This window comes from Lepus europaeus, chromosome 23, assembly GCF_033115175.1.
Source record: "Lepus europaeus isolate LE1 chromosome 23, mLepTim1.pri, whole genome shotgun sequence".
Classification (NCBI taxonomy): domain Eukaryota; kingdom Metazoa; phylum Chordata; class Mammalia; order Lagomorpha; family Leporidae; genus Lepus; species Lepus europaeus.
Genome location: NC_084849.1, coordinates 19,661,088 through 19,687,349, shown reverse-complemented (window position 1 = coordinate 19,687,349; position 26,262 = coordinate 19,661,088). Strand labels below are relative to the sequence as shown.

Below are 26,262 nucleotides of genomic sequence, written 5' to 3'. Positions count from 1 at the left end.
CGGTGTGCCGGCGCCACAAGGCGGAGGATTAGCCTGTTAAGCCACGGCGCCGGCTGGACTCATTGCTTTTATAAAAGATTTTGTCCCATAAACATTTTCCATTGCTCAGAAACCATCGCATTTATTTTGCTTGTTTATTGTTCTTGATCAAGCATAACTGAGCACGCAATAAAATCAGCATTAAATTTGTCACTTAGCCTGGGTGGCTTTGTTGTGGCAGGTGAGAGATTTGTGCTATGGCTTTTGAAATATTTAACAAGAGTCGTGGAAATTTACGTAGGAGAGCAGCGGCAGTGGGGCTCTTTAGGGAGAGGAGCTGCAGAGCGGGGGTGCCGTGTGCTGGGAGAAAGACAATTTTTACAGCCGAGTTTTTTGTACCTTTGAATTTTGAAGCATGTGGAAGCATAACCTCTTCAAAAAAGACAGAAACAGCCTAAGGGACCCTCGTTACTACTTTCTCTCGGGTCTAGGGAGCAGAACAGGTGATTAATCCTACACACATCCATTCTCATCCTGGCCAGCAGAGGGCAGTGCATGGCTAAGCAAGGAACAGGCTGACACTTCCTCCTCCTCTCCCCCTTTACCCCTTCCCTACCCCTCTGCAGCAGGTGTCACCATTTGGCCCAACCACTGGGGACCCTGGATAAGGAGAGAAGGCGGCAGGTGAGGTTGGTAACTCTTTAGCTGGAGTTAATATTCCACCGACGACGCAGCAAGAAACGAGCAAACCACCTGACTTCCCTTTATTCCTTTCTAAACAAACCTCCCACCGTTGCTTAGAAATGTGCACAAGGTTTCCCCAAGTGGTATTCACAGGATTATTTTAGAGAGACAAAAATGTCTAATGGTTATGCATGTATTTCAATGTGAATTTAAAAAATATATAAATATATGCTTTGCATCCCATTTACGATTTCATGGACATGATTCTGCTTAGACTAAGCCTGGTGGAAAAGGTCAGCTAATTTCTATGTGGATTCGGGGGGTGGGGGAAAGGAAGGAGCTGCTAAGGGAATCAGGCTGTGCAAGCAGCAGAAATTGGCCCACAGAATGAAGCCCGGCTTCGCAGGCTGCCCTGCCCGGAGGTCCACAGTTGGTCCCGGCCCCCTCTTGCCCTCTCAGATGTCTGGTATACCAGGCCTGTCTGCACCCAGCCTCCTTCACACCTTAGCCCCTGCTGCTCCCTGCACGGGGAAAGCCGTCTCCTGGGTCCCTGCTGGATCACACTTCCCTAACTCTCTCTCCCTCTCCTTCCCTTCCTCCCTCCCTCCATTCCTCCCTTCCTTCCTTTTTCTTTCTTTGAAAGGCACAGTGGCAGACAGACTGGGGGAGAGAGAGAGAGAGAGAGAGAGAGAGAGAGAGAGAGAGAGGGAGGGAGGGAGAGAGAGGGAGAGAGAGAGATTGTCTATCTGCTGGTTCACTCCCCAAATACCCACAACAGACAGAACTGGGCCAGGCTGAAGCCAGGAGCCAGGAACTCCATCCGGGTCTCCCACATGGGTGGCAGGGTCCCAAGTACTTGGGCCATCTTCTGTTGTCTTCCCAGGCGCCTTAGCAGAGATCTGCATGTGAGGCAGAGCAGCTGGGACTGGAACCTGCATGCCGATATGGGATGCCGGCATTGCAAACAGCAGCTCAACCCACACGGGGCACCACAATGCTGCCTCTCCCAATTCTTCGAGGACCTCCTGGGCACCCCACTCCACCCTGCATCTGCTGTGATTTAACAAACCACCCAAGGCGTGTGAAGCTTCCCCCGCGGCACGAGCTGGTCTCAGCCGTTCACAGGTAGCGTTCACCTAATTCTCTGATGACTCCTATAAGAACTGTAGGCTGAGTACACCTCCCCCAATCCACAAAATCCGAAATCTAAAAAGCTCCAAAGTCAGAGACTTTCTGAGCACGGACAAGATGCTGCAAGTCTCACAGCTGAGCTCAAGTGAGGAGGAGCGGTCGACGCGCAGGTGCACTGGAGATAGAGAAATGAATCTCCTTCGCGCCGTGTGTAAGATCTCTGTGAAACACAGCCGAGTTTTGTGCTGAAACTTCTGTCCCAGGGCCAGCGCTGTGGTGCAGAGGGTTAATGCCCTGGCCTGAAGCACCGGCATCCCATATGGGCACCGGTTCGAGCCCTGGCTGCTCCACTTCCTGTCCAGCTCTCTGTTATGGCCCGGGGAAAGCAGTAGAAGATGGTCCAAGTGCTTGGGCCCCTGCACCCATGTGGGAGACCAGGAAGAAGCTGCTGGCTCCTGGTTTCAGATCGGCACAGCTGCGGCCATCTGGTGAGTGAACCATCGGATGGAAGACCTCTCTCTCTCTCTCTGCCTCTCCTCTCTCTGTGTAACTCTGACTTTCAAATAAATAAATAAATCTTTAAAAAAAAAAGAAACTTCTGTCCCATCCCTGACACAGCTCATCATAGACACACAATTCCTGAATGTCAAAAAAAATTTAAAGTCCCAAACATGTTCCAACTCCTAAGCATTTTGCATCAGAGATATTAACCTGTTCTACTCCCACCATTTCACAGAGAAGCAAACCGAGGCAGCTCCAGGTGAAGGGGTACCCTGGCCATACAGGAGAGCTGGCATGTAACCACCTGCTGCTGGGGGGGGGGGGGCTGAGTGAGGAGCCACCTGACTCCGGCTGCCTGCTCAGCTCCCCAAGGACACGGGATTTCCACTCTGTGTCCCTGGTGCCCAGCAGAGGGTGTGGCACGGGTGAAACAAACATCATCGACGAAGATGGATTCTGGTGCACTTATCTCCATCTTCCAGACGAGGAAACGGAGGCTCGGAGGACTTACCGACTTTTCTAGAAAAGCACTCTGTCCCCCTAAAGCAGGCTCTCTGTGCGGCAGTGGAGACGGTGACTAAATAACCACAGATTTCCATTAAACTCGCGAGTGCAGCAGAATTTTATAAATCACTTCTATGTCAGAGGCCTTGCAAATCTATCTAGAGGTCTCTGTATCTGTCTCTCATCTGATTCCCTCACCCCTACATCGAGGAAGTCACAGAAAACATTTTTTAATCCCATTATACAGATGAGTAAGTCGAGCCTCCAAGGCCCAGGTCCCCAGGCCCCTGTGCTCCTTCACGAAGCTGCACAGCCCGCGCCGGGCCCTTCTCCATGCCGGAGAATTGCCGAGGGGCCCTTTGGCCTGGTGCTTAATTTGGCTTCCATTTAATTTGACACAGCGGCAGCCAGGACAATAAATGATGTCAGCTCCAGGGAGGCCACAGAAAATCAAGCCTTTGTGTGTGTGTGTGTGTGTTTTCTTTCCTTTTTCCTCCACGGCTCTTCCTGCCTCAGCCAATCCCCCTTTTATCTCCAAAGAGATGGAGAATGGGAGCAAGATTCCTGCACGGGACCTGCCTTTCCTCTGGGGCCACCCCACAGCCTGCCCCCGAATCCCTGCTCTGAGCCATCTCAGAGGGCAGAGGGCAGAGTGGCAGGACGCTTCACGCCCAGGGAAAACCCGACAGCTCCCGGCTGCTTTGCTGATGGGGAACCCATCCTTAGCAACCCTGGGGCTTTCTCTCCATCTCAGGGGGCAGTGGGCAGTGAGGGTCAAATCCTGTGTGTGCTGGTTTCCGGCTGGGTGACCTAAAGAGAGGCTTCACCTCTCTGTGAGCCTCAGCATTCTCACCTGTGAAATGGGAATAATACTATTGAGAACTGTAAATGCTGTAAGTCGTGCCAGGGAGTCCGCTAAAAGAGCACCTTTTGTCTTCAAAGCATCTGTAATGAGTGAGGGGCGACAGTGTGTGGCAGGGTGGCGTCAGGAAACCCCAGAGAGAGGCGTCCCCTGTGCCCCCTCAGTGACTTCTCTCATCTGGGACTGTGGACAAGTTGCGGCCTCAGCTTCTGGGTCTCAGGTTCCCAGGATGCAAACCTCAGAATCCACAGATTGTAAAAACAATGAATTAGGGGCCCGTGTTGTGGCGCAGGAAGCTAAGCTGCCATCTGCAACACCAGCATTCGGCATCTGAGCACCAGTTCCACTCCCCGCTGCTCCACTTCCCATCCAGCTCCCTGCTAATGTGCCTGGCAAAGCAATGGAGGATGGCTCAAGTGCTGGGGCCCCTGCACCACGTGGGAGACCCGGATGAGGTCCCGGCTCCTGGCTTTGATCCAGATGAGCCCCAGCTGTATGTTGGCATTATTTGGGGAGTAAACCAGTGGATGGAAATCTCTTTGTCTCTCTCTTTCTCTCCATCACTCTGCCTTTCAAGTGAAATAAATCAATCTTTAAAAAATTTAGAAGAATGTACAATGATCAATGTCAACCCACCTCATGTTTTCCCTCCACTAAGAAAATTGGACCCTGCGTTCCATGCCCACCTGATCATTATTCAATAGTAGTTAAGGATTGACTGAGGAATGCCAAGGTTTAGAAATCGATTGGTGAGGCCTGGGAGTTCCATACCTAAGCATGATCACAGAGCCTATGTCTCTGCCATGCACATCCGGCGGGGAGGAGCCTACATGGCTCCCCGCTCTGGACATGGAACTTCCCAGATTTCAGGATTCCCAGGCCTTCCACATTCTGGGAGCTTCAAGTCGGGGTGCAGGAACTGACCTTGACACAGCACAACAGGTGGAGTCCATGTGTGTGTGTGTGTGTGTGTGTGTGGGCTGCCATCTAGTGGTGTGTGCTGTGTGCTTGTGCACACCACACGCACGTGTGCAGCGGGGGCTCGGCTCGGGCTGTGCACCGTGGGAGGAAGATGTCACAGAGCAGCTGGAGGCTGCTGGGATCTTGCTGCCTGCCACTCCAAATCCCCATCAGGATGTGTGCCGTGGGAGGCATCGCCTTGGGAAAACCTTGGTATGGCTTGTGGAGCCACCAAGACGCTCCCAGGAGGCCCGGCTCAGAGCAGCCCCCACGCGGCTGTCAGGAGCCTGGGCTCCGCATGGGGGCTCTGCTCCAGGAAGACAGATGGGAGCCCTGGGAAACCCCGAGGGCTTGCCCTGAATTCCTCCTCGGAGGCACCGGTGGGGGCACCCAGGGCCTGCTCAAGGCAATGGCCATCACAGGACCAGGGCCGAGGCACCTGCTACCGTCCCTCTGCCTGCTGCCTGCCAAGGTGTGCTGTCAAGTCCACAGGTCTGCCCACGCCCTCGCTGGTCTGGAATGCTGCAGGGAGGCTGGGCTGGCTGCCCTCAGGACAAAGTCGGTTCCACTTCGTGAAGCAGGGCTGAGAGGTGAGGGGGGCACGGGGTCCGAACCCCGGCGCTCCTCTGTCCAGCTGGGGAGACGCTTAATGCCCACGAGCGTCCCTGTCCTCACCTCTAAGGCGGGGAATATAAACATGGGAATCTCTTAGGTGATTCTGAATCTTTGATATGTTTATTAATTTTCATCGACTTGAAAGGCAGAGAGAGAGAGAGAGAGAAAAAGAGAGAGAGACCGAGAGACTCTACCATCTGCTGATTCACTCCCCTAATGCCAACAGGAGCAGGGTTGAACCATCTGAAGCCAAGAGCCAGGAACTCAATTCATGTCTCCCAGCGCCTGGCAGGGGTCACCTGCTGCCTCCTGGGGGGTGCAGGAGTGGAGCCAGGTGCTCCAGTGTGCGACGTGCCCATCCCAAGTGGCAGCTTAATGGCCGGGCCCGATGCCCGATCCTGAATATTTGCTGAGCAGTAAGGGAATGAGCCCAGCGCATGTCTGGGAGTCCGACACAGGAACTCAGGGCTCCCTAAGAGTCAGGGCTAATCGCTCTGGATGAGCTTGGAGGTTCGCCCGCCCCAGTACGGTGATGTCCCAGCTCAGACAGGGAGCAGGGCCCTTCCCACAGCAGCCCTCCCAGTCACTGAGGCCGTGGACAGCGTGGCATGGCTGAGGAGCACAGAACTGCCCACGTTAGGGGAGGATCTGGGCCTAGCTCTTTACACTCAGAGACTCTCTGCAAACTGCTGGGGGCAGGGAGATAACTAACCGGGTGTGATAACCTGGGCAGCGCCTTGTGGCGAAGCCTCTTCATTCTGTGTGCTGACATCCAAACCCCCCAGCTCAGAGGAATCCACCTGTGGGTGTGTGCGTGTGAGTGTAGAATACAGCTTCGCTGGTGCAGAGGCCGTGGCTACATTAGCGATCCATCACTGTCATTGGATCTCAAATCAGAGGGCCTGGGCTCAGATCAAGGCTCTGCTCCCAATTCCAGCTTCCTGCTCTCGTGCACCTGCTAATGCGTGATGGTGACGGGTCAAGTAGTTGGGGTCCCTGCCACCCATATGGGAGATCCAGACTGCATTTCTGACTCCTGCCTTTGACCTGGCCCAAACCTAGTTGCTGTAGGCATTTGGGGAGTGAACTGGTAAATGGGAGATTTCCATCTCTCTGCTTTTGAAATAAATGAAAATAAATAAAAAAATTAGACAAAATCAGCACCATCCTTGCTGGCAATTAAGTGACTGTGTGTAACATATCAGGCCCTTGCCGCGTGCTTTTGCACACGATGCCATTTCCTTGTCTGAAGAGCTTTATGAGACGGGTCTCCCTGCTACCCCATTTTAAAGATAAGAAACTGAGGCTCCAACAAGCGAAATGATTTATCCAAGAGCCACAGCCAGCAAGCTCCAGGCTGGGAACATGGATCCAAGACTTCCTGGTGCACACAAGGGCTCTCTCCTCTGCCTGGGAACACTCAGGGTCTCTCCTGGGGTCTCCCACATGTGGAGAGCACCCTGAGCTTTCTCTGGGCCAGGCAGCAAGCCCCAAGTGCACGTCTCGTCTTCCTCAATGCTCAGCTGAGGCACCACTGGCAAGGTCCTTCATCTTCTCGGCCTTGGTTTGTTCCTCTGTAAAGTGGGGACGGCGTGCCCGCCTCAAGGGGACATCATACATGGTGATGTCATGTGCAGCTTTGGACTGGAACCAGGTGGCTCGCTGAGTTCTTGTCCCTGTCATCATATGGCTGATCCCAAAGCCTGCTCTTGTCACCACCCACTCCATTGATGTGTTGATGGATCTCCCATCAAGAGGTGGGAGCTTCTCTCTGGCCCTTGCCACCGGACTTATCACAAGACAGACTCGATGCGGTGCCACTGCCCAGGCTCCCAAGAGCTCGAGTGCTGCTTCTCACCCCCTCGAAGCCCTGGCCGGTCGCCTTCTATGGGGGCAAGCTCAAGCTGACCATTGCAGGATGAGAGGCACAGGGAGCAGAGAGGAGCCATCCCAGGCTAGGCCACGGCACCCCAAGCACACAAGAAAGGCCAATTGCCATTGGCAGGGCCGCCTTCCTAAGTGGTACCCGCTCACAGCCACCCAAGAGAGCCCAGCTGAGACGGGGGTGGGGTGGGGTGGGGGATGTCCCACTGACCTGGAGACAGGTGAGCAGCGGTGTGCACCTGCAGCATCCGGCCAAGGGTCTGGGGCAGCTCACTCTGCAGCAAGAGCTGACTGACGGCGCGGCCCTGGGCCTCAGGTTTCCTGCCTACAGCACGTGGCTGCTCTTCACTCGGGAAACCCGTGTCCCTGCACCCCTGGGCTGGATGCGCTGGGTTGAGCCGGTTCCATTATTCGATTTATTTATTTGAAAGGCAGACTTAGATAGAGAGATAGAGAGCCAGAGAGAGAGAGAGAGAGAGAGAGAGAGAGAGAGAGAGATCCTGCATCCACAGGTTCACTCCCCAAATGGCTGCAACAGTTGGGGCTGGGCCAGGCTGAAGCCAGATGCCAAGAGCTGGGTCTCCCACGTGGGTGCAGGGCCCCGAGCACTTGGGCCATCATCCACTGCCTTCCCAAGTGCTGGAGTAGAAGCAGAATTTGAGCTGATGCCCACATGGGATGCTTGTGTTGCAGGTGATGGCTTGACCTACTCCACTACAATGCTGGCTCTGAGCCATTTTATTTTTACTGTGGCTCCTGTGATTTCTGCTGATCCCTGGAAATCTGTTCTCTTGGGGTCAGCACTGCCTTCCACTTTTTTTTTTTTTTTTAAAGAAGACTATTTATTTGAGAGGCAGAGTTACAGCAGAAAGAGAGAAAGAGGGCTGGCACCATGGCTCACTTGGTTAATCCTCCGCCTGCGGTGCCAGCATCCCATATGGGTGCTGGTTCTAGTCCCAGTTGCTCCTCTGCCAGTCCAGCTCTCTGCTGTGGCCCAGGAGGGCAGTGGAGGATGGCCCAGGTGCTTGGGTCCCTGTACCCATGTGGGAGACCGGGAAGAAGCACCTGGCTCCTGGCTTCGGATCGGCACAGCACCGGCCATAGCGGCCATTTGGGTGGTGAACCAATGGAAGAAAGACCTTTCTCTCTGTCTCTCTCTCTCACTGTCTATTATTCTATCTGTTAAATAAAAAAAAAAAAAAGAAAGAAAGAGAAAGAGAGGCCTTCCATCCACTGGCTCATTCCCCAAATGGCCACAATGGCCAGAGCTGGGCTGATCTGAAGCCAGGAGCCAGGAGCTTCTTCCCAGTCTCCCACATGGGTGCAGGGACCCAAGGAATTAGGTCATCTTCCACTGCTTTCCCAGGCCATAGCAGAGAGTTGGATCGGAAGAGGAGCCGCCGGGACTAGAACTGGCGCCCATATGGGATGGCGGCACTGCAGGCAGAGGCTTAGCCCACTGTTCCACAACGCTGTCTCCCTGCCTTTCACTCTTGATCCTCCCTTCGCCCTGCCTGGCTCCCAGGTGCGGTTTCTTGCAGCCCAAAGCAGCCACATCTCTGTCTGAAAGACTGAAGTGCCTCTGGACAAGGCACTTAATTTTTAGGGCTTGGAATTAACTTAGCACCGAGCAGGTTGGCAGCCGCTGAAGGGAAATGTTTTGAGCCATCACTCACATGCTTACGGGCTTTGCTACTTGAGCTCTTCATTTCCCACTTACAGAGCGGTGCTGGGGCCCACGAATGGGGCAGGTCCTGGGGCGGGCAGAGCCGAGGAAGGTGGGCAGGGGCTTGGTGGAGACTTTTCTCTCCTGGAAGTTTATCTGCAGCAGGTGCCTGTGACGCGGGGGCGGCACCTCTCAGAGCCTTGGTTCCTTACCTGGCAGATCGGGGCGGGGATTTCTCCTGTGCAGGGTGCCTCACGCCACGTATTGTGTGGTTGTCACCCTGGCCGTGGGCCTAGAGAGCTGGTTCAAGTCTCAGCAGTTCCTAGCTGAGTGACCTTGGCCGAGCAGCTTCGTCTCTCTGGGCCTGTGTTTCTTCTTCTTTTTTTTTTTTTAAAATTTTTTAATTATTTAATTTTATTTATTTATTTTTTTGGACAGGCAGAGTTAGACAGTGAGAGAGAGGGAGAGAGACAGAGAAAAAGGTCTTCCTTTTTCCGTTGGTTCACCCCCCAAGTGGCTGCTATAGATGGCATGTTGCGGCTGGCGTGCTGCGCCAATCCGAAGCCAGGAGCCAGGTGCTTCCTCCTGGTCTCCCATGTAGGTGCAGGGCCCAAGGACCTGGGCCATCCTCCACTGCCTTCCTGGGCCATAGCAGAGAGCTGGACTGGAAGAGGGGCAACCGGGACAGAATCCGGCGCCACAACTGGGTCTAGAACCTGGGGTACCGGCACCACAGGCGGAGGATTAGCCTAGTGAGCTGCAGCTCTGGCCATCTTCTTCTTTCCAAAGAGCATAGTGGGGGCCAGCATTGGGGCGCAGTGGGCTAAGCCACCGTTTGCATAGCCAGCAGCCCATGTCAGGGTGCCCGTATCAGTCCTGGCTGCTCTGCTCCTGATCCAGTTTCCTGCTAATGCACCTGGGAAGGCAGCAGAAGATGGACCAAGTGCTTGGGTCCCTGCCATCCACGTGGGAGACTAGGACGGAGCTCCTGGCTTCTGGCTTTGGCCTGGCCCTGCCCCCAGATGTTGTGACCAGTTTCTGGCCCTGCATTGTGGCATAGCGGGAAAAGCCACTGCCTGCAGTGCCCGCATTCCATATGGGCGCCGGTTTGATTCCCGGTTGCTCCACTTCCGATCCAGCTCTCTGCTATGGCCTGGGAAAACTGTAGAAGATGGCCCAAGTCCTTGGGCCCCTGTACCCATGTGGGAGACCTGGAAGAAGCTCCTGTCTCGTGGCTTTGGTATGGCCCAGCTCCAGCTGTTGTGGCCATCGGGGGAGTGAATCAGCGGATGGAAGGCCTCTTGTTCTCTGTCTCTTCCTCTCTCTCTGTGGATCTGACTTTCAAATAAATAAATTAATTAAAAAATATTTTCCCTGGATGTCCCCCTCTCTGACATTTCACAACTCAGAGAAATCCAGCGCCGCCACCCGCACGTCACTGTCCCTTGTCGACATCTTGCTGGGTTGTCTGTCTGTGGCTCTACTTCCCTTCCTCACTCAGAGTCCCTACAACCCTGGGGGCCTCCCTGCACCATTACTGGTCTCCCACAAGCCTGTTCCAGTTAATGGAGACAGAGGCCATGGTGTGTGCTCAGCTGTGCCAGCTGTGTGACTCGGGGAAGCCACCTAACCTCCCTGCGCTGTCACATCCCAACCCACACAGTGACTGTGATGACGTCTGCCTTATCACTGCCATCTGCATTTATTAAGCACCAACTGAGTGCCAGACACCAGGGAATGTGCCTGGCATTCATCACCCCTAATCTCGGTAATTATCCTCCTGTAATTTTCTCTGCTCACATTAGCTCTAATTTATGTAATTATTGTCTCTACAGGACAATGTTCACATGCATTATGGGTCATAGCCATAGACCATGGAACTCCGGGCCTAGCGCATAGTAGGTCTTTAATACAGGGTGAGGAATTCGAACCATTATCCCAAAGCCCATGATGTCAGCAGATCTGCCCAGTGGACTAAGAGGGAAAGCAAGAGCCCGCTTGCCTGGCGCGCGTGCCTGTGTCCTCATGACTCAGCAGACGTGGCTCAGCACCTGCTAGGGCTACCGACTCAGCTGGGAATGCAGTGCGAATGCCTTCCCCTCGTCGACGTGCACAACACAATTGCAGACACCCAGGAGTGCGGAGGGCCCCCGAGGATGGAATTATTTTTACTATCAAACCCAAATTGGTTTACTAAAACTGTCAGTGGAAACCAAGCAAGATAAATTAAATGCAGCAGCTCTTGGGCCTCACATAACCCTGGCTGGCGAGATGCTATTTTCACTCCCTCTGTGGGAGGGAGGAGGCACCGAGCGTCGATGCCGCCTGGTTGCTCGCACGCCAGATTTCCAGGGGGAGAGCCTCGAGCTGCTGACCGGAGGACCCAGCTCCCTTCTGCAAAGCTTTAATCCCTTTAAATGCTTAAAACCCTCTCGTGCTGCCCCGTTTGGAGAAGCCAGGCTCCGTGATGCAGCCCTGAAGGCCCTGCTGGCGGTTCCTCCCACCAACTGCCCAGCTGTCCTGTGTCACGGAGGCCTCGCTGGGTCCTGGACACAAGGCACTGCCTTTTCAGGACCCTGGAGAGCGGTCAAGCGAGGCTGACCTCTAAGTGCTGCCAGTTCCTAGCCGGGCTATCCCGGGCACCCTTCTCCCCCTCCACGTCGCAGCCTGATCATTTGTAGACAGCAGCAGAAAGAGGATCCGCTGCACACATTTATTCTGCAGATGCCTGGGCTGTGCTAAGTCCTCAGCGAATGTTCCACACCAAGGGTAAACAGCCTGCCTCTGTTCCTTGGGGCTGGGGCACTGTTCCCCTCCACCTTTGCCCACCTCCCCTCTGTGCCTCGTGTGTCAATGGAGATCAGGGCTTCCCTACTCGGATGCTGTTGGCAGTCTGGGTCAGGCGGGTCTCTGCAGCGGGGACCGTCTTCAGCACTGCAGGTGGCTTCCTACCTCCCTGGCCTCTACCCACCAGAAGACAGCAGCACCCCCCAGCCACTCCCCAGCTGTCACAACCAGGGATGCCTCCAGACATTGGCAGTCGTCCCTGGGGTGGGGTCGCGGCAGGTGAGAAGCACCATCCTCCTGGCTCCCCTGCGTTTCTTCTTGCCTGTGCTGTGTCGGCTTCTGATGTGGCCCCTGCCTCTGTCGGCCTCACTGCCGGACCCCAGCCGCAATGCCTGCGATGATGCCTGCGGCTCACCCCGGGGAGGGGGAGCCCAAGCCCTCCTTGTCTGACTCTCCGTCCACCCCTCGTCTGATCGTCCTTGTCCACTCCATGGCCAGCCTGTGTGGGGTCCTGCAATCGCCTGCACTTTGGCTTAGGGTTTGGGACTTGGCCTGTTCAGAGCACTGTGGCCGTCCCAGCCCCACCTCTCCTGGCTCCCAGACCTGAGCATCCTTGGATTGGGGGACCTGTGATGCCTCCCTTTCCATGGAGCTTGATGCCAGGGCCCTCCGTGGTGAATCCTGCAATGCCACAGCTCTAAAGCCTTCTCTTGGACACCCCTCCCCCACTGCTGTTCTCTTATCCACCAGGCTTCTCAGCACGGAACAAACATGGGTTTATTGACAAATGTAGCCTAGATTCCCAGAGGTCTTTCCATGTTTGTCTCTGACCTTTCTTTCCCCTCCTTGTGCACCGTGGCCAGCTGCACGTGAATTTGCATTCAAACTCTGACTTTGATACTCCGTGACTGCCTGATCCACACAAGTGGCTTCATTGCATTGTTTCCTACTTACTGAGCACCTACTATGGGCCGGGCACTGGTCTATATGCAGTGAATAAAACTGAAGAAACAACCCAGCCTTCAGTACTCACAGAGGTGAGATTCCAGGTAGAGGAGGTGCGAGTTGGAAAACTCCAATCCATACAACAGTGTGCACTATGTAGGGTATGCTGAGAGCTAGGGGTAGAGCGAACCAAGGCAGGAGTATGAGGAATAAGGAGTGAGCTATGCAGAGAGGAGAGAGCCAGTGCAAAGGTCCTGAGGATGCAATGTTGGCAGAACAGCTATGAGGTCAATGTGCTCACATGGTCAGGACCACGGCGACAGTGATGCAGGGCTGTAGGAGGTGGATCCAGGGCCAGATCACACGAGGCCTTGTGTGAGGACACTTGGCTTTTGCTCTGGATAAAATGTGGAGCGACTGCGGTTCTGGACACAGCACAGTGTGATCTGACTCGGGTTTTAACAGGATCACTCAGCGGGTTGGGTCAAAAGAGCCCTAAGAGGCCCAGCGTCAGAACAAGCAGGCAAGTGGGGAGGCTGCGGCAATAACCCCGGGCAGAGTCGGTGGTGGCTTGAACCATGGTGTGAGACGTGACTGGTCTCCAACCACGAGGAGCTACCGAAGGGTGGGGCACAGAGCGAGAGAGAAAGAAGACTGCTGCTCACACGGTGAGGGCACTGGAGCAGGCTCCTTACCGGGGAGCCGGTTGTCACCGTGTGGGTCTCTCGGCATTGCCCATGGTGGGAATAGTCACGCCACAGAGGTTGGCAAACGCCACACTTTGCCAGTGTTGAAAAGCTACCAGCATTTCACCAGGTCAGATGACTCTAATCTTTTTCCCTTTTGCCTGAAGTTTATAGAGACGGGAGACACAGGGTGACATGGGTCTAAGGAAGGGGACTCCAGAATTTGACGTGGGTACATTTCATCCGAGAAGCCTCTGAGATGGCTGCATGAACAGGTGAGGAAGTGAGCGAGTGCAAGTATAATATGGGGCTGGCGTTGTGGCCCAGTGCGTTAAGCCATGACCTGCAATGCCAGCTTCCCGTATTGGAGCACTGGTTGGAGTCCCTACTAATGAACGTGAGAAAGCAACAGAAGATGGCCCAGGTGCCTGGGCCCTGCACCCACGTGGGAGGCCAGGAGGGAGCTCATAGCTCCTGGCTTGGGCCTGGACAAGTGCTGGGCATTGCACCCATTTGGGGAGGAACCAGCAAGTGGAAGATTCTCTCTCTCTCTCTCTTTCTCTCTCTCTGTCACTTTTGCCTTTCAAGTAAATAAGTAATGAAAACCAATACATTGACTATAATAGTTGTACTTACAGGATTACTCCAAAAAACAAATAATACAATTTTAATTTTTACTTATAAAAAATAAAAAATTAGAGGCAATTGTTTATTACACTGGTGATTGGGATACCTGCATCCCACACTGACACTGGAATATCCATGTTCAATCCCCGGCTTGCGCTCCTGACTCCAACTTTCTGCTGAAGTGCATCCTGGGAGGTGGCAGTGATGGCTCTAATGATGGCTCCCTGCCACTCATGTGAGACATCTGCACTGAGCCCTTGGTTCCAGATCTGACCCCTGTGTGACCCTGGCCATCGCTGGCATTTGGAGGATGAACTGGTGGATGAGAGCTCTATCTCTGTCTCTACCATCTTTATCCCTATCCTCATCCCCCCATCTCTATCAAACAAATGCAATACAATGTCTACATTAAAAATAAAAATTACTGTGAAGAAAGAACTTGGCAAAGAGCAAGTGCTCAATCATATAAGTGTCTTTATGAGAAGAAACTTTAATCATTAAAGCAAAGGTTGCACACTGGCGGCCCTTAGTTTGAATTCTGCGAATTGACACTCTTCCCCCCAGCTTAGCACAGAGTCCTACCCTCCATATTATTTCGTGCCAGTCCCAGTTCCCGTATTTATGTGACTTACTTTTTCCTGTGAGTTTGGAGTCTGCATCTCCCCTTGGATCAGGGCACCCCATCCCTGTGCAGGGAAACCTGAGGCCTGGAAGGGGTCATGTGTTGGGACCATACTCAGGGCATGCACTGCCCAGGCATGGAGGAGGGGGGCATGGGATCCTCTCTCAGTCAACACTGGCATCTAAATCTGCCCCCCTACAAGGGTTCTCCTTAGGATGCTAATGCCTGGAACCTGGGTTTGTAGAAGGATGTCTGCTTTAATTGCTCGAGGCTCCCAGCATCGGCCACCCCATCACATCATGGAAATCAAACTCAATGCAGTGTCAAGCTGAGGGTTAATGGAATATTTGACACTCAGAGGAGATGAAGGCAGGATTTTCTTGTTTTCCTCATCCAGGCCTCTGGCATCAAAGAAAGGTGTGGGCCAATATCGTTTAAGCAAAACCAGCCATCTGGAAGGCACTGGACAAGGACCAAAGGGCTGAGCCAAGAGTAAGGAGGGGATGGGGCGAGCGTTTGGCACAGCAGTTAAGATGTAGCTTGAGCCACCCATATCCCATCTCAGAGTGCGCGGGTTTGGTCCCTGGCTCTGCTTCCTGTTTGTGCGTGCTCTGGGGAGCAGCAGGTATGCATCCAGGAGTTGAGTCCCTGCTTCCGACGTGAGAGACCTGGGTGGAGCTCCCAGGTCCCGGTTTCAGCCCCAGCTCCAGCCATTGCCAGCATCTGGGGAGTGAGCCGGCAGATGGGAGCTCTCTCTCTCTCTGCCTCTCATGTAAATGACTAGAACGTGATGAATAATTTGCAAATCACTACTCTCTTCTCTTGCAAGCATCCTCTGCAGAGCCAGGCAGCTCTTGAGGGCCGCAACCCAGGCTGCATTTTGTCAGCTTCTCCTCCCCGCTCCGGCCCCTCTCAGTGGCCCGGGACTGTCAGGAATTCTTCTCTTCTGCTTTCTCCAGACATCACGCTCTGTCTCTGTCCCCTTCTCACCCTCGTCTCGTACAAAGCCTGGGTTCAGCTCTGCTCCTTGCAGCAGGTGGCCTGCTTCAGCCTCTGTAGTCTCATTTAGACAATGGGTATCACACCCCTTCATGCAGGGCTCTTTGTGAGAATGGCCTGTGGCACAAATGTTCAGATCAAACCCTTTGCATCTGCTGCAGGGGCGGGATGCCCTACTTTCTACGAAGAGAACGGCTGACCTGGGGAAGCAGGGGGGAAATTCTGGCAGAGGCATCTCACAGTTTCCCTCACCAAAGACAGGAAACACAGTCACACAGCCAGGTAAGTCCATTCATCACAACACTCCATTCAACCACCATTTCATGAACAGCAACTAAATTTCAGGCTCTGAATTCAATCCTACAAGGCAGACCAAGACATGGCCTAGAGGAACTTTTGATTTAATGGAGAGGTACAGACAGGAAAACAAACTATTACAGGACCGTGAGGTCTCTGTAGTGCCCTCCTCTCCCTGGCCACACTGGCCACTCAGTCTTTTGCAAATGACACACTTGCTCTTGCCACAGGGCCTTTGCACATCACTTGCTTTCCAAGTGTTTCATGCCAACGCATATTTTAGTTCCAAGCTTGCAGAACAGATCCCCAGGGAATCTTTTTCGATTTTTCTCTTTATATCAACTCCCCTTGTAGAATTCCATAGCTCACAACTCTTTCCATACATCACTTATTACAGTTACAGAACGCAATTATTTGACCATGTTCTCATTTAACATTTCTCTCCTGAATAGACTGAATTTCCCAAAGATTGGGACTCTGTGTGTCTGCTGCTATTGTTGGTTTTCTCATGGGGACTCCAACCCTTTGCTCAGTACCTGGCACATTAGCAGACACTTAAGTAATATGACCTGAAAGAATACAGTAGGAGCAATGTCTTCCCTCAGCTCTGAAATTCGGCTGATTGAATGGGGGCGGATTGCCCATCAAAAACACTCACAATTGGATGTCCAGGAAGATCCGTTTCTCCTCCCCCACATGGATCTTCCAGATGCAATCTTCGCCCTCCACATAGGGCTCCGGCCAGTTCGGGGAAAGCACCACCCCGGCCACGGCAGTGAGCTCCCCACCACACATGGCTGTAAAAGACAGACATTCTGTGTAAGGAACCCAACACGGCGTAGTAGGTAAGACTGTGGGCCATCATGTCAGACAGCAGTGGCTCTCAGGGTCCCACAGGCAGGTGAATTCATCTCGGCAGTCAGAACGTGTGTGTGGGATGACTAGATGAGAGCTGGCCACCTGTCTCCTCTTTAGCTGAGGGTTGGTGAAAGGTAGGCTGAGGAACTGTGGTTATTTCAGGACCAAGGACAGCGCTCTATAGGCTGAAGGACTCAATGGCTCTGCTCTCCTCTGAGTGGGTAGTGAGTAAGAAATGGTACACTCAAGTCACGTGGGCCCTGGTGTTGGGCTTGTCTCTGCCATCAACAGGTGGGGGGATGGGATATGCAACTCCTTGGAGTCTCAGCTCCCTATATAAGACGACGGGAATGCCACCGCTGACCTCCTTGGGTTTTGTTGAGGTTTGATTGAGTGTATTGAGTGTTCAACAGGCATCTTGGTGCCCGGCATGTGGCAGGTACTCAATAAGCTAGTGAGCGTTACTGTTCAGCGTTCCACTCGGCACTGGGAGCAAGGATGTGGCTCTGGCTGGAGCTGCTGAAATTCCACTCTGCGTTGACTGCTTTGGAAAGTTCTCAACATGGCAGAGGCTGAGGCACCAATAAATTCCGCTCTGTTAAACCAGCACATTTAATACAGGGCTCAATCCCTCACCATGGCAAGGCTGCAATTTCATGCCAGCCACTGTGCAGGGTGCCGCTGCCAGGGAGCAAGGGCACCCTTCATTACTCCACACAGTGCTTGGAGAGCCAGGCTTGGGCTGGCTCAGGAGCCTTGATCATGGGGAAACAGAGCAGGGAGGACTGGGAGCCTGTGTAGACAGGGGTCTACACAGCCAACGTTGCCCAGAGGGGTTCAGAGCACAGTCTCAGAATGTAGAGTTCTGACTTCCATGTCTTCCTTCTCCAGTGCGCTCTCTTAGACTTGTCATTTCATTGCCTCTATAACGGGGCCTCAGAATATCTACCTGTCTGGGTTGTGTGTGAAGGAAATTCACACACAACCCATGGCAGAGCACCTGTCACATAATTATTGCCTGCCTATTAATAACTATCATAATCATTAGTTTCAATGAGACTTGGAGCAGCCATGGCTGTTGGGTGGGTTGTGCACTGCACAAGGGTACACAGCAAGGGGAGTGTGTAGGAGCTGATGTCCGGGCATTGACCTGATCATCAAGCTGTGCATTGTGGGGTGCATACCTGGAGGAAGGGGCACTTTTAAAAATTTTTGTAATCTCCCCCGAGAGTCAGCAGTAGCCACGCTGCAAAGACAGTACTCCCTGGAAAGGATTCTCATCCTACAGTTGGTGTGCAAGCTGGGTACATGTCTCCAGTCTGGGGCCTGAATCTCCTCATGGGAAGAGGTGGGAGTCCCCGGGTGCCCCAGGCAGAGGGCGGTGGCCATGCTCACCTCTGCACAGGGGTTCCGTGTCGTTCCAGTAAGGGTCCCGCACATTGATGCACTCGATGATGGCTGGGCCCTGCTCCAGAGAGTGGCCGGGGTCACATGTGAACTCCACGATGGTCCCGATGTTATAGGTGGGGTCAGACGTGGTGAAGTTCCCGTTCTGGATGTAGGGCTCGTAGCAGTGGCCTTTCTCAAAGGCTAGGTAGGGATCAAATCACAGAATGTAGCTGGGAAGAGTCAGGAGCTGCCCTCCAGGGCTGCAGGTAGATGGGGTCCCCCCACCCCCGGCTGTTTAGGAAAGCAACACCAGGCCAAGTGCTCTGGTATGAGCGCCCACCTGCTGAGCTCCCGTGGGACATGCACTTGGCTTCTTAACCTCGTCTTTTTTTTTTTTTTTTTTTGGACAGGCAGAGTTAGACAGTGGGGGGGGGGGGCGGGGAGAGAGAGAGAGAGAGAGAGAGAGAGAGAGAGAAAGGTTTTCCTTCCATTGGTTCACTACCCAAATGGTTGCTATGGCCAGTTCTGCACTGATCCGAAGCCAGGAGCCAGGTGCTCCTCCTGGTCTCCCATGAGGGTGCAGGGCCCAAGCACTTGGGCCATCCTCCACTGCCTTCCCAGGCCACAGCAGAGAGCTGGACTGGAAGAGGAGCAACCGGGACAGAACCGGCACCCCAACCGGGACTAGAACCCGGGGTGCCGGCACCGCAGGTGGAGGATTAGCCTAGTGAGCCGCGGCGCCGGCCGACCTCATTTTGCTTCACATCTAAAAGTTGGAATTTTGGATTCTCTTTCCTACCCCATAGCTGCAGAGTCCTGAGTCTGTCCCTGGAAACTAAACGTTGGCCTATGATGAAGCCAATGTTTCCTGGGGAAGCCAGGACAGGAAGTCCCCCAACGCACAGGAAACACCCAGGGCCACCTTCCTGACAGGGTCGGCATCTGAGCAGGAAAGGCCCTTGATAATCCTTCTCTTATAAAAGACTTAATTTATATATTTCAAAGGCAGAGTGTCAGGGGAGAGGGGGAGAGAGAGACACACACAGAGAGATTTTTCCATCCTCTGGTTCACTCCCCAACTGACTGCAACAGCCAGGACTGGACTAGATTGAAGCCAAGAGCATGGAACTCCATCCAGGTCTCCCATGTGGGTGCTGGGGCCAAGCACTTGGGCCATCTTCTACTGCCTTCCCAGGCGCATTAGCAGGGAGCTGGATTGGAAACAGAGCAGCTGGGACTCAAACTGGCGCTCTGATGTGGGATGCCAATGCTGCAGGCAGTGGCTTAAGTGGCTGCATCACAATTCTGGCCCTGCTAATTCTCCTTGGGGCAACAGGTGGCAGGAATCTAAGAGCTGGGGGCGGAGCTTAAGGACTCAACACAGGGGAGACAGGCATTTTGTTCCAAGTCTGCTATGCGGTGGCATTCGGCACCGAACTCAAGTTCTCAGGATTTCAGAGATAATAACAGTTCTAACATATCAGTATGGTGAGGCAGGACCGGTACTAGGTATAGGCTCAGTGCTCAGTGAATGGCAGACCTTGTCACTAATAAAGCCAAAGGCGGTCCTGGGAGAGGACAGGACCCACCTAGCCACTGTGTCCCCTCCTTCCTTGGCAGCACAAAATCCCACCTCCCCCGCACCCAGCCCCAACCCCTGCATGCTTCCTGGGCTCGCCAGTGATTACCCCCAGAGACAGAGAGCCCCTCCGCCCTTGAGATCCTCACCCTCAAATCGGATGTTGAAGGCTGAGGCCGCCTGGCCCTGATCAGACATGAACTCGATGCGGATGGTGTGGCCTTCGCTCAGCAGCCCCTCGAAGGGGACACTTTCAGTTTGGAGGGAGTCGTAGAGAAGAGCCGACTTGTTGGTCTGCCCGCTGTGGACCGTCATCCTGGCAGTGGGAACAGAGAGCAGGGGCATTGAGGAGCCTTCTTGGGCCCCCAACACATAGCGGCAGGAGGGAGCATGTGACTGCTGTGCGAGCCCTGACTTGGCACTCACGGGCCCGGACACAGCCACATCACCTGCTTGGACCTGTTCCCTCCTTTGGAGGATGGGACTAAGTGCCTGTCCCAGATCCCTCACGGACTTGCTCTGAGGTTGTAGGGGCAGTGACATGTATGACGCCGTGAGCCAGACTAAGGAACTGATGTTGGTTGGTTAATTGAGATGCTGGGGCAGCAACAGCAGCATGCAGAATCAGGTGGACCTGGGTTTAAAATCGACTGCAGGACTTCTGAGCTGTGGGCCTCTCTGCACAAAGATGCTCTACCCCTCTACACTTCTGTCCCCTTATCTAGGAGGGGGGCGAGAGGCCACAGGTGCAACGTGCTCAGGACAGTCGGTGGCAAGTGGTATTTACTGAGCATTCTGCCTCCGACAGGCTCTGCCGCTGATCCCTGCACCCCAAGAGCACTGTTTGGGGGAGTCCTCATGTCCAGTTGCTAAGTCCCCACGGACCAGGTTTACATAAATATCAAAATATCTTTTGGCCTCTGTTTCCCATACGGTGGAAGGCGGGATTGTACCATCTTTCCAACCTATTGTATGGGTAGGTTTTGAGAACAGGACCAACTACAGTTCCCTGAAAAATAAGTGCTTTAGACAAAAGCACTGTGCATTTCTTTTTGTGGTTATAAAAAGCCTGGAGTACTTGACTCCTTAAACTCCTGGTCTTTTTCTTTCTTTCTAAAAAGAAATTATGCCTCAGTAGGGGGGGGGGCACACAGTACACAAATAGTTCACTTTCTTTTATGGAGTCATAAACACAGGTTTTTTTTTTTTTTAAATCCTTTGAGTTTGTTACTGTGATTCATAAAAGGGTTGATTTTATGTTGCCCGGATGCATTTTGGATGTGACCAGGATGCGTGCGTGTTGGAGCCATGATCTGTTCCATACATCTCGCATCAGGTACCGCGGAGAGGAGTTGAGTCTGCAGTCGAGGTCAAGGGTCACCCGAGGTGGGGAGAGTCACCCCCACGGTCTCCTGACCCCTGCCGACCCTCTTGTATCTCGAGGGCTGCGCACCAGGACTGTTCCAGCAAAGAAGAGAAGCCGCTGACAAAGAGGAAACAGCATGGTCCCTGGATCTCTGTAGTCTATTAATCTTCCAAAAATAGCATCTTTCCAGCTCTGTCCCTGGAACGTCTGCCACCGTAATTAGTTTCATCTCACATCCTTGTATAGTCTGTGGTCAGACGGGTTTGGGACACAGTGGGTTAAACGCAAATTTCACATATATTTTTTTCCTGCAGGGCTCCGTGCTTTCGCTGGCTTGTGTGTCTCGGGATGCGACCCAAGAAAGGGCTGGGCTGGGCTGCGCAACGGCGGTGTCTCCCAGACGCTCTGACGGCAGGACCCACCCGGCACACAGCAGATTACAGCACCGCGGTGGGGGAAGACCTCACTTTGTGGGAAACCATCTGAAAAACCCTTCTTCATGTCCTTCCACTCTGCAAAGCCCTTCCACGCCTCTGCTGCCCACAGAAGCATCTGGGCATTCAAAGCGCTCAGGACGCAAGTTCTGTTACCCTCCCCAGCTTTCTGTCTTCCTGGTATCCCCGAGAACCCTTGCTACAGACTTCCTCATTCCACCCCTCCCCCATATTTTTGTCCACCCCTCTGAGTTATCCACCCTTGGAGTACCCCTCTCCTTGTGTTTTTGGGGTCCGTTAGCCAGCCTCTTCCCGACACTTAGCTCCAAGTGGCATTTCCCATCTAGCTCTGCCTCTGGCGATGGACGGGGTATGGTGCTTTAACTGCCTTTTCCCTCAGTAAAATGCAGGGGGCAGATACCATTGCTTTTCCTTCCCAGCACAGCGAACGCCTCCATCTTTTTTTGCTGTGTGTTCACCTTTGACCTCCATGAGCTAGTACGAACTTTTTTCCCAGCCGACATCCTTGAGAAACCAGTGTTCCATGGTCAATGTCAACACCTCGCTTCCACAGCTGTTTGTTTGCAGGTCCCCCTAGGTGAGCTGTGCCCAGGGGCCCGTGTGGTCCATTGTGGGAGTGTTCACACCATGCTCACTGTGGTCAACTCCCCGTGCCTCTCTGCTCATGTGTGTTGCTGGCTGTGAACTTAAGCTTGGCTCATCGCCGGCATCGCTCGGAAGAGACACCCCCAGGGATTCAATCTGCAGCAGCATCCTTGCCTGGCTTCTCCCTGAGCCTCCCCAGAAGGAAGGCTGGGAACCTGGTGTCTAGTGAAGCCCCAGGTTGCTCTAATGCTGCTGAGAAGCCAGGCACGGAGCAGATGCTCAGTGAACGCTCCCCTGCTCGTTCAGCTGCGGAAAGGGATGTCCAGTTGAGAAAATGAGGGAGGGCGATGTCCTGGGACCTTGCTTCCCTCCTGGCCTCTCTCTTCCTATTCTGCTGTGTATCCTGGGGCGGGCCCCTTCCCCCATAAGCCCTAGCTTCCTTATCCGTAACAGGAAGAGGTGGAAGCCGATGCTCTCTCAGATCCTCGCCATCCTCCAACCTCTTCCTCTCTTGACTTCTGTGAGCCATCTCAAGATTGCAAACCCCTAGGCGTGTTGTAACGTGCAGGGAGGGAAGGGGCTTGGCGGGGTGGGGGACTGGAACCTCCAGAGGCTCACCTGTCTTTCTCGTGGAGCGACAGCCTCTCAAAGTGCAGGTGCAGCTTCTGGCCCTCTGGGGCCTCGATCGTCCACACGCAGAACTGGCTCCCGTTGGCGTTTCCAGGGTGACTCGGGGAGAGGACACGGCCGATGGTGGCATTGTACACTGCTCCTCCACAGGGGGCTGGGCCCAGAGAGCAGGGGGTGTGGGCAATGGGGGAGAGAGAGAGAGAGAGAGAGAGAGAGAGATGAGTGCTTTATTCTTTCCGTGCCATCCTTATCTCCTATCCCCTAGCTAGGGTGAAACACGAGATCTAGGATGAGAAAAGCAAGGAGCAGGAAGCAGAGCTCGGAGGTGGCTTGTTCTGCCTGGAGGAGGGGTCGTGCTATCTGCCAGAGGACCTCCCTCTATAACTAGAGCCATCAATATGTCTATTTTGTGGCAGGGAATGGCTGCAATTGAAGGATTCTTCCATGGTGCTAGCTGTGCCCAGACTTTTAATTATAAAATGACGATCAAGAAGAACATTACTAGGCAATTTCCCAAAGGAGAAATATGCTTTTAGTACTTAGTGAGCACTAAAAAAATTCCACCTCACTCCAAATAAAAGACAGGCAAGTCGATAGTATACGCTTTCATCTACACCTAATTTGTTAAGATTAAAAGCAGCAGCAGAATCTGCAGTTGGTAAAGGGATGGGAAATAGTTCCTCTTATTCCGAGACTAGAGAGCACATCAATCTTTCAGGAGGGCAATTTAGTGAAAAGTCTAGAAAATATGTTCAAACACTCTGACCTAGTAGTTACGGATCTGGAAATTTATCCCAAGAAGAGACTTTGAGATTTGCACAAGGACTTGTGGATGGGAGCATTCACTGTCATGTGTTACTGAGAGTGAAAAGTGCGGCTGGCGTCGTGGCTCAGTGGGTTAAGCCACCCACCACCTGTGATGTTGGTATCCCACCCGGGTGCCGGTTCAAGTCCCGGCTGCTTCATTTCTGATCCAGCTCCCTGCTAATGCACCTGGGAAAGCAGTGGAAGATGGCCCAAGTGCTTGGGCCCCCTGGAATTCCAGGCTCCTGGCTTTAGCTTGGTCCAGTACTGGGGAGTGAACCAGTGTATGGAAGATCTCTCTCAGTAACTGTCTCTGCCTCTATAACTCCGCCTTTCAAATAAATAAATCTTCATTAAAAAAGAGTGAAAAGCAAGGAACAACATGAATATCTACTTCCAAATGTTTGGTAAAATAAATGCACTCCATCTACATAGTCATGAAAGACCACATTCTCAAAGAATATAAGAAAACACTCACTACTTTGTAGGTGAAAAAAATTAAAGTTAGAAAATTGTCTCTCATATCTGTTTCAATGAGCTATTTGCAAGGATCAATTGAGACCATGAATAGAAAAGTTATTTGCTCCTACCATCCACATTTTTGTATTGAAAACTTGTTTTTACTAGAACCCTATATGAGTTTGATTGTACAAAATCTAATAGGAGAATACTGAACAATGATTTGTGCACTGGAAAGAGCCACACAGTCTCTGCAGTTCACAAATAAGGAGGTTGTTCCTAGGAAATATTTGGTTCTTAGGAAATTGTTTTGCATGTATTGTTTAGGAGAGCTCCTGTGAATTTTTCAAACCCAGAAAGAGCTGGTAGGCGGCAGGCATCTCTCACAGGGCTGGGCAGGCAGCCCGGGAGGAAGGAAGGTGAGATTCAGCCCAGGGTCATGGTTGGGTCAAGTCCAATGCCAAGACCAGGGTTTCAAGTCTGGGGAACCATTTCTATATTTTAGGAAGATCAAAGAAGCCTGCAATATCTTCCTTCTCAAGCAGCTAGCCTTGGAAAAGCGGGAAGAATCCTTCATTTCCAGAGGACTGAAGGAGCATAAGTCAGGCAGCTCGATTGGAGCCAGATCGTGGAGGCCTCGAGAGCTTGAACCTGGGATCCCCACTGTGGTGCAGTGGGTTAAGCTGTTACTTGCAACGCTGGCATCCCATGCGGGCACCTGTTCAGGTCCCGGTTGCCCTGTTTCCAATCCAGCTCCATGAAAATGCACCTGGATAAGCGGGGAAGATGGCCCAAGTGCTTGAGCCCCTGCACCCACGTGGGAGACCCAGAGGGTGCTCTTGGCTTTGGCCTGCCTGGTCCAGCCCCAGCCATTGCAGCTATTTGGGGAGTGAACCAATGAACCAATTGATGGAAGATTGTCTCTCTCAATCTCTCTCTCTCTCTCTCTCTCTCTCTCTCTCCCTTTCAAATAAATAAGTCATGTTTTTAAAAAGAAGTTATTTTATCTTTACTGTGAGATAAATGAAGTATAAGAAAAACACTTTGAACTTGACTTTGAAGATAGCATCGAGCTATTCTCATGTGTTCTCTCATCTGCGTTTCTGCTCTCCCACCCCCATCATCTCATTCTTTGTATTCTCCTCAGCCTTTCTTCATAACTCATGACTGGCTAGAATAGAACATGTATCTTTGCTTAGTTGCTTCATTATAGAGTTCTCCCTCTATAAAGTATAGCTTTCCAGGCTAGCACTGTGGCGTAGTGGGTAAAGCCACTGCCTGTAACACCAGCATCCTGTATGGGTGCTGGGTTGTGTCCCAGCTGCTCCACTTCTGATTCAGCTCCCTGCTAATCACCTTGGGTCCCTGCCACTCACGTGGGAGACCCAGAAGAAGCTCCTGGCTCCTGGCTTCGACCTGGCTCAGCCCTGGCCATTGTGGCCAGTTTGGGGAATGAACCAGTGGATGGGAGTCCTCTGTCTGTCTCTATGTCTGTCTTTTTCTCCCCTTCTCTAGAACCCTGACTTTCAAGTAAATAAATAAATCTTTAAATCACCTGCCCAAGGACACACACTCAGAGGAACAGCTGGGACTTCGACTCTGTCGGCCTCCCTCCAGAGTCTGTTTTGGAGCCACTACTCCACCTTGCATCTTATTAATGAAGCTTTCTGCTAACCCTGAAAGGTGCATGGCACACAACAGGTGTTGGGTGGGTGTTTGCTGAATGAAAAATGCATTTCCCCCCTTTTTGTCCCTCTAGTTCCAGATCAAGGCTTGTCAATCAACAGCAGGTGCACATGGGAATGTTTGTTGAACGACTTTAGGACTAACTAGGATTTCAGGAAGAGAAGAGGGTGCTTTTGCCCTCCTTTTTGCTATGACTGACAGCAAAGACAGTACCCTAGATTTCAGTGCTTCTTCTGAGAAGATGCACAGAGCAGTAGAAGCTTTCCTTTCCCGTCTTACCAGCAGAGTGATCGTCCTCCCAAGTAAGTGAGCTCCGGGTCCAGATCTCACTGGGGCCACGGATCTCATGTGGATCTGGGATAAGTCCCTTAAGCTCTCTGCATCTGAGGTAAAATGGGGTTAATAACCCCACCCTCCCTGATGGGCCCGCAGTGCAATGGCGTCTACAGAGAGCTCGGTGCCACCTGGCACAGCATAGGGGGTGGATGCACAGCACGCGCCGCTGCCCCGTGGCCCAGGAGCCCAGAGCTGCAGGGCTTGTTCCCTGCTGGAGGACCCTGCCATCTGTCCTCGCCACTGCTGCGGGCTTCGTTCCCCCTGCTCCCTTCTCTGCCTTATTAAGCCGACTGATAGCTCTGTTTGCCTTCCATTTGCCAGCCCTGGCTCCCCATCCATCTTTCTTAGCACAAATGGAGGCTTAAT

At 52.9% G+C, this 26,262-nt stretch overlaps 1 protein-coding gene across 1 annotated transcript in view; it reads right to left on the bottom strand.

Annotated features, from left to right (window-relative positions):
- Positions 1-26,262, bottom strand: part of SEZ6L (seizure related 6 homolog like) — a 188,740-nt gene that overhangs the window by 41,839 nt on the left and 120,639 nt on the right. Inside the window, exons 6-9 of the mRNA XM_062182317.1 lie at positions 22,600-22,765; positions 19,725-19,891; positions 18,003-18,197; positions 16,408-16,546 (exon numbers count right to left, since the gene is read on the bottom strand). Of these exons, the coding sequence (XP_062038301.1) occupies positions 16,408-16,546; positions 18,003-18,197; positions 19,725-19,891; positions 22,600-22,765 (667 nt within the window). The remainder of the gene's footprint in view (positions 1-16,407; positions 16,547-18,002; positions 18,198-19,724; positions 19,892-22,599; positions 22,766-26,262) is intronic.